At 36.2% G+C, this 13,600-nt stretch overlaps 1 protein-coding gene across 2 annotated transcripts in view; it reads left to right on the forward strand.

Annotated features, from left to right (window-relative positions):
• TNKS (tankyrase) overlaps positions 1 to 13,600 on the forward strand; it is a 217,779-nt gene that overhangs the window by 123,442 nt on the left and 80,737 nt on the right. For both annotated transcript variants that reach the window (XM_033176844.1, XM_033176843.1), the window contains exons 6-8: positions 8,306 to 8,400; positions 9,836 to 9,902; positions 10,456 to 10,642. In XM_033176844.1, the coding sequence (XP_033032735.1) occupies positions 8,306 to 8,400; positions 9,836 to 9,902; positions 10,456 to 10,642 (349 nt within the window). The remainder of the gene's footprint in view (positions 1 to 8,305; positions 8,401 to 9,835; positions 9,903 to 10,455; positions 10,643 to 13,600) is intronic.

Genomic DNA, 13,600 nt, shown 5'->3' on the forward strand with positions numbered 1-13,600 from the left:
CCATCTAGGGAGGAGGAAAACGAGGAGTGTGGTACACTAGATGCCAAGGAGGAAAACATTTTAAGGAGGAAGAAGTGATCAGTGATACCAAATAATGCTGATAAGGTCAGATAAGGTAACGACTGATAAATGACCACTAAGAAATAACATAAGAAAGTTCTAGCCAGAGCAATCAGGCAAGAAAAATAAATAAAAGGCATCTGGATAAGAAAAAAACCAAGTCAAACTACCTCTCTTCACTGACACTGTGATTTTATTCTAAGTATAAAAAACCCTAAAGACTCCACCAAAAGGCTGCTAGAACTGATAAACGATTTTAGCAAGGTTTCAGTATATAAAATCCATGTACAAAAATCAGTAACTTTTCTATACACCAATAGCATCCAGGCTGAGAGTCAAATCAAGAGCTCAATCCCATTTACAGTAGCCACAAATAAAACGAAATAGCTGGGGATATAGCTATCCCAGAGAGATGAAAGATCTCTACAAGGAAAACTATAAAATACTGCAGAAAGAAATCAGAGATGATACAAACAAATGGAAAAATATTCCATGCTCATGGATTAGAAGAATCAATATCATTAAAGTGGCCATACTGCCCAAAGCAGTTTACAGGTTCAATGCTATTCCTATCCAACAAGCAACATCATTCTTCAAAGAATTAGAAAAAACTATTCTAAAAATCATATGGAACCAAAGAAGAACCTGAAGAGTCAAAGCAATCCTAAGCAAAACACATAGCCAGAGGCATCACACTACCCAAGTTCAAACTATACTGTCAGGCTACAATAAAGAAAACAGCGTGGCACTGGTACAAAAAACAGACATAGACCAATGAAATTGAATAGAAAGCTCAGAAATAAAGCCACATACCTACAATCATCTGATCTTCGACAAGTCCAACAAAAACAGTTAATGGGGAAAAGACTCCCTATGCAATAAATGGTGCTGGGATAGCTGGCTAGCCATATGCAGAAGAATGCAATGGGACCCTTACCTTTCACCATATACAAAAGTTAATATGGATTAAGAATTTAATTATAAAACCTAAAACTATAAAAATTCTAGAGAAAAACCTAGGAAATACCATCCTCAGCATCAACCTGAGCAAAGAATTTTTGGCTAAGTCTCCAAAAGCAGTTGTAATAAGAATAAAAATTGACAAGTGGGATCTAATTAGAGAGCTTCTGCACAGCAAAATAAACTACCAGCAGAGTAAATAAGACAATCTACAGAATGGGACAAAATATTCATAAACTATGCATCTGACAAAGGTCTAATATCCAGAATCTATAAGGAACTTAATTCAAAGCAAAAACCAACCCCATCAAAAAGCAGGCAAAGGACATTAACAGACATTTTTCAAAATAAGACATACAAGCAGCCAACAAACATATGAAAAAATGCTTATCATCACTAATCATCAGAAATGCAAATCAAAACCACAATGAGATACTGTCTCACACCACTCAGAATGGCTGTTATTAAAAAGTCAGAAAACAGTAGATACTGGCAAAGTTGCAGAGAAAAAGCAATGCTTATACACTGTGGAATACAGTTTGGAAATTTCTCCACTTAAAACAGAGCTACCGGCCGGGCGCGGTGGCTCAAGCCTGTAATCCCAGCACTTTGGGAGGCTGAGATGGGCGGATCACGAGGTCAGGAGATCGAGACCATCCTGGCTAACATGGTGAAACCCCGTCTCTACTAAAAAAAATACAAAAAACTAGCCGGGCGAGGTGGCAGGCGCCTGTAGTCCCAGCCACTCGGGAGGCTGAGGCAGGAGAATGGTGTAAACCCAGGAGGCGGAGCTTGCAGTGAGCTGAGGTCCGGCCACTGCACTCCAGCCTGGGCGACAGAGCGAGACTCCGTCTCAAAAAAAAAAAAAAAAAAAAAAAAAAAAAAAAAAAAAAACAGAGCTACCATTAGGCCCAACTATCCCGTTACTAGATATATACACAAAGGAAAATAGATAAAGATACATGCAGTTGTATGTTCATTGCCATGCCATTCACAATAGCAAAGACATGGAATCAACTTAGATGCCCATCACTAGTGGTGGATTGGATAAAGAAAATGTGGTATATACACACCATGGAATACCACACAGCCCTAAAAAAGAATGAAATCATGCCCTTTGCAGCAATATGAATGGAGCCAGAGGCCATTAACCTAAACAAATTAATGTCGGAACAGAAAACTACATAGCACATGTTCTCACTTATAAATGGGATCTAAACATTGAGCACATGTGGACATAAACATGGGAACAGTAGACATTGTGGACTACTAGAGGGGGGCGACGCAGGTTCAAGAACAAACTACCTATTGGGTACCATGCTCACTACCTGATTGCAGTATACCCATGTAACAAACCTGCACATGGCCCCCTGTATCTGAAAGTTAAATTTTAAAATGAAAAAAAAAAAACAACTTAAGTATATAAGCTACTTAATAAGATGATGATAAATAATAACATTTGTTGAGTTTTTCCAGTGTGATAAATACTGTATTGTGTGCTTTGTACAGTTATCTCTAATCTATAAAACATTCCTATGTGATAGGGATTACAATGCACAGATATCGGAAGCCAAGACCCAGAGACATTAATACATTAAACGCAAATACCTAGGAAAATGTCCAAAGCCAGAATGCAAAACCAAGATTGAAAAGCCTTTATTCATTTTCTCATATCATGCTTCCTGGACTTGTGTTGAAGCCACAGCTTTGCAAAAGGCTAATCAGTTGTCACTATTTTAGCTATGCCTTACATGCATGGTTGTATAGGAAAAGTTAAAACTACCTGAAATGCTTTATACTGCACCACAAATCTATATGATAAAAGGCAAAGATAGAGAAATTCAAGTTTGTTTTTTCTTATAGCCTGAATCCAAGAAGAGATCTTTGATTTATGGGACTTCCTTAAATAAGACCTTTTTTTCTGTTAACATTTTATGATATGAAAATATCAGTGATAACATTTATCTTACAGCAGAATAATATTTAGTTTTTGTATTTGTCTTTTAAAATGTTCCTAACAGGAACATCTGTTTTTAAAATAAATCAGAGGTGTACAAACTGGCAGTGATTGCTATGCTGTGTATGTGGATGTCCTAAATGTTTGATACTTGTGTTTACTAGTTTACAACCATCATCAAATTATCTAGTAACATGTGAGAGTATTTTAGAAATGGGGCTGCCTTATTTATCTAAAACAAATGATACTGTGTTAATTATCCTAGCAATTAGAAAATTACTTTTACCATTGCTTTGCCATTTGGCATTGTGGTAACCATTCACTAGGTTTAGTGCTAGGGTATGTGGTTTTTTTGCTTTGGATCAGGAGACAGCATTTGGTAAATAGCAGTTGTAAATTTCTTTTTTCCCAAAGTTTGAAAAACCTCAGGGCTTTTAGTGGCATGAGTTTGCGCAAATCATCCTTTTTTTTTTCTCTCAATTTGTCTGTTCTTTTTCTCTTTGCAGTCTGCCATTTTCTCAAATTTATTGCATGCATTTTATTTATTTTTATGTGCCTTCTAGTGATGCTATATACGTTGCAGGATTAGCATTCACTTTGGAATGATGACTTGGAAGGTCTCACCCAGCTTGTTCTGCACTCACTCTTCCTGTGAATTCACCACTTCCGTAGCTCAGCTACTCCTGCTTACATGCTGCTGCCACTTTGCTGACAGTGTCATTATTTCTCTCTTGGATTAGTCCTGTGCCCTTCTGTTCAGGCCTTCCTGCCATAGAGTTTGCTCCCTCTCTTCAATTTTATTCTTCACGTAGTAACTAAAGTGATCTTTCCAAGACTCTAATCTTAAGTAATTTTCTGCTTCAAGTCTTTCAGTGATTTCTCATTATTCTTAGGCTCTCCCCAATCTCATACACTACACTTAGCCACTGAATTTTTCTTAAGTTTCTCAAATATACCTTGTCCACTGAATATTAACATGGATTCTTCACACAACCTGGAATAAAGTTTCTTATTCTTTTGCCTCAGTGATTTTGTTTATCCAAAGTCTCAGTCGGAAAGCATTTCTTCTGAGAATCTTCCCTGACCCCGTTTCCCTCTGCTTGCCTCTAGAGTGTTTTAGACCAGCATCCTCCAGCCTTCCTGGGTGTCCTGAACTCCCCTTCCACAGGATTTGTCCACATCCACAGCATTTATATTGTATTGCCTGCTTTCTCTAGTGACTTGACTTCTCAAGATGTAGACTTCTGTTTCCTCATCCTTTGCCCTTCTGAATAAAGAATTCATTTACATGCATTTCCTTAAGAGAATCACACTTGGTGTGATTTTGAGGAAGAAGAAGATCCATAAGTGCAAAATACTGATTCACTTTCCTTGTTTTCAGTGCTATCCCTAGCACTTAACATGGTGTCAGATACGTGGTAGAAATTCACATATTTTAGGTGAATGCTAGTGATGACCAGATTTTTGTTTTAGCCTTAACCTCCTCTGAATTCTAGTGCCATATGTGTAAGTCTGTCTCTGACATTACCACTGCGGTGTCATCTAGGCACTTTCAATTCAGTAAACCCAGACCATACATTATTTCCCTCTGGGCTCTCCTCCTTTCCCTCCACTCCTTGCTTTTTCTTTTGTTCTTCTGTCATTGGCATTTCCAAACTGGAAACTACTCTCTCTCTCTCACTAGCTAGATCAGTCATTTGTCAGAGGCTATCAACTCTGCTTCCTAATAGTTTTTGAAAACTCACCCTTCAACTCCATTTTTTCACAGCTACTTTATTTCAGACTTCCTGTCACTTTCTACCTTAATTACAGAGCCTGCTAATTTATTTGAGTTATACAAATTTCAGTCATTTAAAAACTAAATATATTACTGTTTTCAAAGCATTGTAAATCTTACAATTAAATGATGTTTTTAATCTGAAAACTAGTTAAATTTTTCCTATGTTTTGCCCTTTTAAATAAACTGTAGGTTTTCATATGTATTCATTCATTTGGGAACTTTTGTTCATTTTTAGGAATAAGAAATAAAAGTTATTGAATCAACTTTATACCAAGAAAGTTATGTAAAAGATAATATGAAAATGGAGCATCTTTTTGTTCATAAGCAACAAAGATGTAATATTTTTATGTAATATTAAATATTAGCTGTGTGCTATACCAGCTTGCTGACTGACTTACTGACCAGTCCTCCAAAGCAGTCCTTGTCTGTGGAGGAAATTTTCAAAGTCCAATTCAGTCATGAAAGTGGTCCAAGATAGAGCAAGAGGGACTAGATTTACTTTGCTTCCTGAAACTCTGAGAATAGACAAAATGTATGAAACATTTTCAGACATTGAGCATCAGGCAGTACATGGTACTTATCCCTGAGAGAGGGTAACAAGTCCAGCTTACTGCCTCCAAAAAATTTCCAGGCCTTAACACAAGGAAGGGAAAACCAGGAGGAACCTGATGGTCTCCCTGAATTGAGGAGATGAAATTGGGAGTTTGGGGAGACTAAGGTGGAAGGAGTTAGCAAGTCAGTGGGCCAGGAAAGGGAGATCCACACAGGGTCCCCTTACAGTGTTCAGATAAGTATCGATTAATACATGGGTGAGGAAACTGCTTGAGGCTAGTAAAAGAACCACATAGAAAGATTAGAGGTGACAAGCCTAGGAACTCACACAGAGTCTGTAATAGTTTCTGTTGCCACCAGCCAGAGTGAAAAGCCCTCATAATTCACTGGATGTCATCAAAGGACAATGCCTCAGTAGTGGGAGAAAATCTGTCCTACACTAAAGGCTGCTCTGGCCCTGCCTACCAAAGCCTAGAAGCAGGCCTTGAAATTAACCTAATATTTGTGTAATTGAAGTCCCTAGTGGGAATAATTCCCTAGTGAGAGGGAGCAGGAAAATATCTGATGAAATCATAGCTAAAAATTTTCCAAGTTTGGTGAAAACTATATAGGTCTAAGAAGCACAGCAAGCTCCAGTTGTGGGCATGCATGCGTGTGCACGCGCGCGCACACACACACACACACACGAAGAAAACTGCCAAGGCACATCATAATCACATTGCTTAAAGTCAGTGAAATATGAACGTAGAGAAAATATTAGCATATCCGGGGCGGGGGGAACACACGTACAAAGGAGCAAAGATAAGGATAACAGATTTCTAGTCTTGAAACAAAGCAAGACAGAGGACAGTGGTACAACATCCTTAAAATATTAAATGAAGGAAAAAAGTTAACTTCATTATCCAGCAGAAGTATTTTTCTAAAATGAGGGTGAAATAAGAGTCCTGAAAGGAAGTTGATACTCCCTGATGGTATCATTTGCAGTCACATTTGACATAGATCTCAAAGCAGAAACGTAACTGGACATGTTTGATGATACAAAAAATTTTAATTGCCTATTTTTATATGGCATTTTACATTTTAAAAAAGCATGGTGGCTCACGCCTATAATCCCAGCACTTTGGGAGGTGGAGGCGGGTGGATCACTTTGAGGTCAGGAGTTCCAGACCAGCCTGGCCAACATGGTGAAACCCCATCTCAACTGAAAATACAAAAATTAGCTGGGTATGGTGGTGCATGCCTGTAATCCCAAGTACTGGGGAGGCTGAGTCAGGAGAATCACTTGAACCTGGGAGGCAGAGGTTGCAGTGAGCCGAGATCGAGCCACTGTACTCCAGCCTGGGCAACAGAGCGAGATTCCATCTAAAACAAGCAAACAAACAAAAATGTGTTTCTATATGGGAGAAAACTTTACAATAGTTTTCCCTTATCCTCGGGGGATACATTTCGAGAGCCCGATAGATGCCTGAAGCCTCGGATAATACCAAACCCTATATATGGTTTTTTGATCTCATCACTGAGATGGCTACTAAGTGACTAATACGTAGCATCTTCATTGTGGCTATGCTGGAGGAAGGGATGGTTCCCATCCAAGGTGGGACGAAGTGGGCAGATTTCATCAGGCTACTTAGAATAGTGCTCAGCTTAAAACTTACGAATTGTTTGTTTCTGGAATTCCCCACTTAATATTTTCAGACTAAAATTAACCACAGGTAAGTGAAATTGTACTGTATTTTCACAGGTTTTTCAGGTAGCGAGGATAAGTGATTTTATCTCCATTTTACACATGAAGGAGCTGAGACACACGAGTAGCATGACTTTCAGTGGGTTGCATAAGATCCAGGAATGTAATCAGGTTTCCTGACTTCCTGTTCAGGACTCTTCTCATCTGAATGGTCTCCTCATTGATAGCTGTGCGTTGCTCAAAATATTTTCTAAACTTAGAGACTGACAGAATATGTAAAATGTATGAAATATCTCAAAAGCTGTAATAGATAGTACAATATTTAGTAATTCTTTTGTATGTTCACATTTGGAATAGGTGAAGAAAATAAATTAAAAATCTTATTAAATCCCGAGACCCCAAATAGAAGACAGGAAAAATGAAAGAGAATGTATTGAAGTATATTAAAGCCTGTATGAAAAACTCGTTATGGTATTTAAACTTTAAATTAGCAAAGGTGAAAAATTGCTATGGTTGCAGAGAAGTTTTTAATTAAAATGAAGTTATTTCTGATTCTTTAAAAAAAGGTGAGGAGAAGTTTGATTATTTTAATTACCATATTAAATTTTAGCAGAGAACCTTCTAATAACTTGACTCAAAATACAATGTGGCAGAAATTAGCTGGGAAGAAACTATTCCTCTCTTGTATTTATACTGTGTATGTGGTACATAAAATAGAAGAATTAAATGCTACCTTGGTATATTTCATTGCACCCAGTATAGCAAATTAGTTTTGGCCATTACTAGCAGCCATACAGAATGAATAAGGCCCATTGTCCTTTTTGTTTCCACTGAAGTTTGTTCAAATTGTTCTTTAGGGATGTTTTTCAATCTTTCCTATTAAATAAATTTCAAGAGCTTCATCTTTCAAGTTTTATGGTAGAATTGGGATTTAAAAATTAGAACTTGAAAGGAGGACAGGATTTAAGTAGGATAAGGCATAGTTAATAGGAAGCATGAGCCCTGGTGTGTCTTCTCAGAACAGTGAGAATGTTTCATGTTGGAAAGAAATAGGAAATCATGTATAATAGGTAGGGTAAGGTTTGATTACTGATGGCCTTAAAAAGCAAGTTAGGGAAATAGGTGGATGTCACTAACGTTACTATGGACTCCCGAGGACAGTGAATTACCTCTCATTAAGTTATGAAATGTGAATTTTTGACATTTCAGTGCAGTATTTTTGTGTCAACTTTCATTGTGTTTAAATCTGAAATGGCAAAGCTAGGATTTTTTTTTTTTTTACCTGAAAAGGGGATGTGTTTTTCTTTTCTAGTCAACTCCTTTACATCTAGCAGCGGGCTACAACAGAGTTCGAATAGTTCAGCTTCTTCTTCAGCATGGTGCTGATGTTCATGCAAAAGACAAAGGGTAGGTCTATCAGTTTACTTCCTTTCAATGCTTTGTTTTTGTCTGATACTCCGAACTTTTAAAACACTAGACAAAGTCATATGTCCCATTTGTTACGGCTTATATAACATTTTAAGAATGTTCACAACTCTGATTTCAGGCTTTATTTTCATGTACCTACTTAATTAAGGATATTTCTCATAATAATTTCCCAAATCAATTTAATTTTATCACAGTTCTGTTACTTGAAGTTGAAATTGTGTCTCAATTGCAGTTACTGTTTTTCAACTCTTTAATTGCATTTTAGAAAAATAAAACAAATTGAAAATTATGAAAATCCAGTAGCATAGCTATCAGATTCAACTGATAGTAAAGGATCATCGTTTATTGGTAAACCAAAATCATAAGCATACAATACCAAATATTTTTTTTCTGATGAAATCTTGGACATCTAAACTGAGAAAACCTAGAAGGTTGATGTGAGGGGATATGAGTGGTAACCAAGAAAGCAGTTATGTCACTTATTTTACCAATAGGTGAATTTTTGAAAACTGTATCCGTTTCCTGTAAAGTCTCCAGGGATATGTGAACATTGGGTTTGCTATCCTATGTGTTGGACTAACATTTCTCATTGCCCCACTTGAAGATCTAAAAGAGAGTTGACCCTACTGGCCAGGGAAGGTAGATGATGTTGCAGTCTTGTGATTGACAGCATAAAGAAGAGATGCCCTAGGGGAGAGTCGCTTTCACTTCGCCCCTCCCCAACTTAAGAAACATAAAAATGAACTCAGTACTTGAGACACTTAGCAGAAGAATTCATCCATTTCCTATCTGCTTTTTCTGGTGCTGCTCTCTTGCCTGCAGCAGGTTTTGTGCCATATGTGGATGGTGTCCCAGTAGTATAGGGGCATAAATGCCTGATGCTCTTGTACGTCTCTATTTCCTTGTGCATGTCTGAAAACAGATGGGTGTACAATAGGTGAGTCATCAAGAGACGTACACCACAAAAAAGGGATTTTTTTGGCTTACTTCGAATAGTTTGATATGCAAGTTATAATAGTGTGGATATTTGATTATTTTGCTAGAAATTACCATAAAAGTGAATTAAAATGGTGGAATATTTCAGTTCACTACCAATTAACATTTATTTCTTGTAAATACTTAATATATAATGCATGTATTTGTCAATTAGCATATGATCTTCCTTTCGCTAAAAGGTTCTTCTATTTGGTATTTTTTTCATTATCTTCAAGGATTACATACAAAAAGCAAGATAAATGCAAAAAGTGTAAACATAAGCTATGCTTTGAATTACTTTATTATTTTATTAAATACTTTTAAATATTTTAAAATATAATTGTATTGGGATTTATTGGATTTTATTTATTTCTTAGTACTTCATGGATAAATAAGTTGTTTGAAATTTAAGTATTTTAATTTGCCTTTTTTCATTTAGTGGACTTGTGCCTCTTCATAATGCATGTTCATATGGACATTATGAAGTCACAGAACTGCTATTAAAGGTAAGAGAAATCCAGAACATTGAGCATCATTTGCTTTTTTTTTCTTTAACTTGTCATTACTTTCCATACTTTTGGCTTCATGAAAGTTTTTTTAGTTTTTTGGGGTTTTTTGTTTGTTTGTTTTGAGACAGGGTCTTGCCCTGTCACCCAGGCTGGAGTGCAGTGGCACAGTCACAGCTCACTGCAACCTCAACCTCCCAAGTTCAAGTGATCCTCCCACCTCAACCTCCCCAGTAGCTGGGATTACAGGGGTGTGCCGCCACGCACAGCTAATTTTTATGTTTTTTGTAGAGACGAGATTTCGCCATGTTGCCCAGTCTTGTTTTTTCAGATTTTAAGAGAATAAAATAAGTTTTTAAAAATATTACCATTGCCTTAACAATTTTAAAACATTGAATTTAATTTCAGCTGTTTTTGAAAGGTGATATTAAAGAAATTAAAACACTTATTTGAAAAAGTTATAACTGAAATTTACAGAGAAATAAATGTCTTTTGAGTTTTATTTGATCCAGCGAAATGATTACTGATCTCAAATGTTTTTTTCTCAATTCAGCATGGAGCTTGTGTTAATGCCATGGATCTCTGGCAGTTTACTCCACTGCATGAGGCTGCTTCCAAGAATCGTGTAGAAGTCTGCTCTTTGTTACTTAGCCATGGTGCTGATCCTACGTTAGTCAACTGCCATGGCAAAAGTGCTGTGGATATGGCTCCAACTCCAGAGCTCAGGGAGAGATTGACTTGTACGTATTTATATCCCGAAATCATTATCGCATGTTATAAATTAGAATCTTTAATTTCTGTTGAGTTTTATCTAACTTAAGTAATAACCTTCCATTCTTACAAGTGTACTAATTCATAATCCTCATTTCTAATTGTATACTTTTCTTCATTAATTCCATGGGAATATTACATACAAACATTTTTTGTATATATTTTGTTTATTCGAGACTACTTTTAATTCATACGTTGAGGCTCCTTTTTTGGTTTTTTGAAGGCTAATGAGGATGAGTCCATCAGCATCCATTTCTTGGATACTTACAGTATGGCAGGCACTAGAAATATAGCAGTGTACAAAGCATTAAAAAGCTCTGAGCTTCTGGGGCTTACATTCTTGTGCTATTGATAGTGACAGGTATCTAGCATTATTGAACCCTCACTATTGCCCGAGCCCTGCAAAGGTGCATAATCATATTTTTATTTGCCATGTGTGTTATGACCCAAGTATAATCACCTCCCCATATCTAAGTGAGATCTTTAAAATAATTGGGTTGAGGCCATCTTCTGAAGATATTACCAATATGTACATGCAAATGTTTTTTAAATAAACTTTTGTTTTAGCATAGTTTAAGATATATAGAAAGTGTATGAAGATAGTACCCAGTTCTCATATACTCCATACCCAGTTTCCCCTATTATTAACATTTTTCTTTAATATAGTACATTTGTCACAATTAATAAACCAGTATTGATACAGTATTAACTAAAGGCCATACTCTATTCACATTTCCTTAGTTTTTGCCTAAAGTCCTTTTTCTGCTCTAGAATCTCATTCAGGATTCTGAATACTTCAGGATACCACATATATATGGTTTCACATCAGATTTAATTTCACATCAGACATTTAATTCTACATGTGGGCATTTCAGGTTTAAATTAAGCTAGGTGTCACCTACCTCATTTTTAACTTATCTTGTGGTCTATATTCTGTCTTACATCCAGGATTCCAAGATGATTATACCTGAAAAAAATCTTTGCTAAGTTATCTCTTAAGGAAAAGGGATAGTCAAAATGATACTAGCATTATTTATGTTTAAACAAGTTTTAAACTAGTTTATATTAAAACAGAAACAGTTCCCCACAATTTTGATCATGTTTAAGTGGAAATGTGAACTTACTTTGGTATTCAAATAGGTGACATCTACTAGATTACAGGCCAACACAAACCAGATGGTAACTGGGCAGATGTCCTTGTAATGAATTCTTTCAGCAGTTCCTTGACTCGCTGCTACCCAGGTGTCTCTCGCCATATGTTGTCTTGCATTACCTAGTTTGCTTTTCTGTTTGTATGTTCTGTCTTCCTCATGACATTTTGACTCTTTGACCTTTGGTTTTATTTTTCTTTGTCTTAGCCCCTGTGCGATTCCTTTTTACCTACTAAAAATGTGTGATGCTATTTATATTTGGACCTTTGTCTACCTACCTGTAATCTAACACGGTGCATGGCGTATAGTATGTGCCCAACAAGCTTATTGACCTTGAATTTGACTCATCTCAAAGTGTATTAATTTATCTTTTTCTGATTTCCTTTCTTAGATTAGACACTGGCTCAGCTTTATTCTTATGTCATCATTTGATTTTTTTCAGCCATTTTGTAAATTATGAGTATTATTAGAAGTTTTTACATTGTATTTTACTGATCTTATTCCAGTGAAGACATTAAAATTTAACCTAAATTTTTAGTTTAATGAAGGGAGCAGTTACCTGCTTAGAGTTCTTTCCAACTTTCTCAGTATCCCCTTTGTTTTGATAACTAAGATTCTACCAAGGAATTGTCTGAAGAAAAGGATTTGACAAAATCGGACCTTCTCTAACTGCAGTTTTCATTATCATGTCTACTGCTTTTTATTAGGCATTCACAATTACATATTTCTTTTAAAGAAGAATATACAAGAAACAAAGAAAAACAGTATTTTCATTATGCCCAGTTATAGTTGTAACATTTTATTACACACATTTTTTTCTGTTACTTCTGTCTTTTTTTTTTTTTCCTTTTTCTTATGAGACAGGGTTTAGCTCTGTTGCCCAGGCTGGAGTGCAGTGGTGCAGTTATAGCTCACTGAGACTCTACCTGCAGGGCTCAGTTGATCCTCCCAGCGCAGCCTCTCTAGTAGCTGGTACTACAGGTGCACGCCACCATGTCCAGCTAATTTTTTTTTTGGTATGTTTTGTAGAGACGGGTTTCACCATGTTACCCAGGCTGGCCTCAAACTCCTGGGCCCAAGGCATCAGGCCACCCTGGCCTCCCAGATCCTCAGGTGGGATTACAGGCGTAAGCCCCTGCCCCCGACCTCTTGTCTATTTTATAATTGGTTGTTTTTATGAAGCCACATGAACCAGATAGTTTGGGTTTTGTTCTTGTTTCAAAATACATTTAGAGATAAAAGCTTTTATGTCTTTTATAAATATTAGTATTCAGGGTAAATTTGAGTAATTTACAGTTTTACCACCTTACTTAACTTTCTTGAAGTTTTCAAAACAGACCTTTATGTAACTTTTTGCATTTAGAAATTTAGAAGGACAACTATATAGCTGATAACTTTTTTTTATTCTCTAGGGTTTTTTTTAATATTAAGTATTTCTCAATGAAGTATTTTAAATTTGAAAATCAATTTGGACAGAAATCTTTACTTTTTTTCTAAAGAGCAGAGACAAGAAATATTTTACGTATTGTTATTTGACAAAATATCATACTGTTTACTTGTATTATTACATCATCATTTTTAAATTTTCCTAGTACTGCAGTCTATTGTTTATGTTTTTGTAAATTTGCTCATTTTTTTCTGAGCCACCTTTTCTGAGCATAAAGGAGTACATAATTGAAAAGGTAGAAATGCCCTTATCACTTTATATTCATACAATATTTGTTATTAGCAAAAAGGCCAGTATGATTTGTACTGAGTTTACGTTTCTCTAGACTG

This window comes from Trachypithecus francoisi, unplaced genomic scaffold, assembly GCF_009764315.1.
Source record: "Trachypithecus francoisi isolate TF-2019V2 unplaced genomic scaffold, Tfra_2.0 Contig01554, whole genome shotgun sequence".
NCBI classification, from domain to species: domain Eukaryota; kingdom Metazoa; phylum Chordata; class Mammalia; order Primates; family Cercopithecidae; genus Trachypithecus; species Trachypithecus francoisi.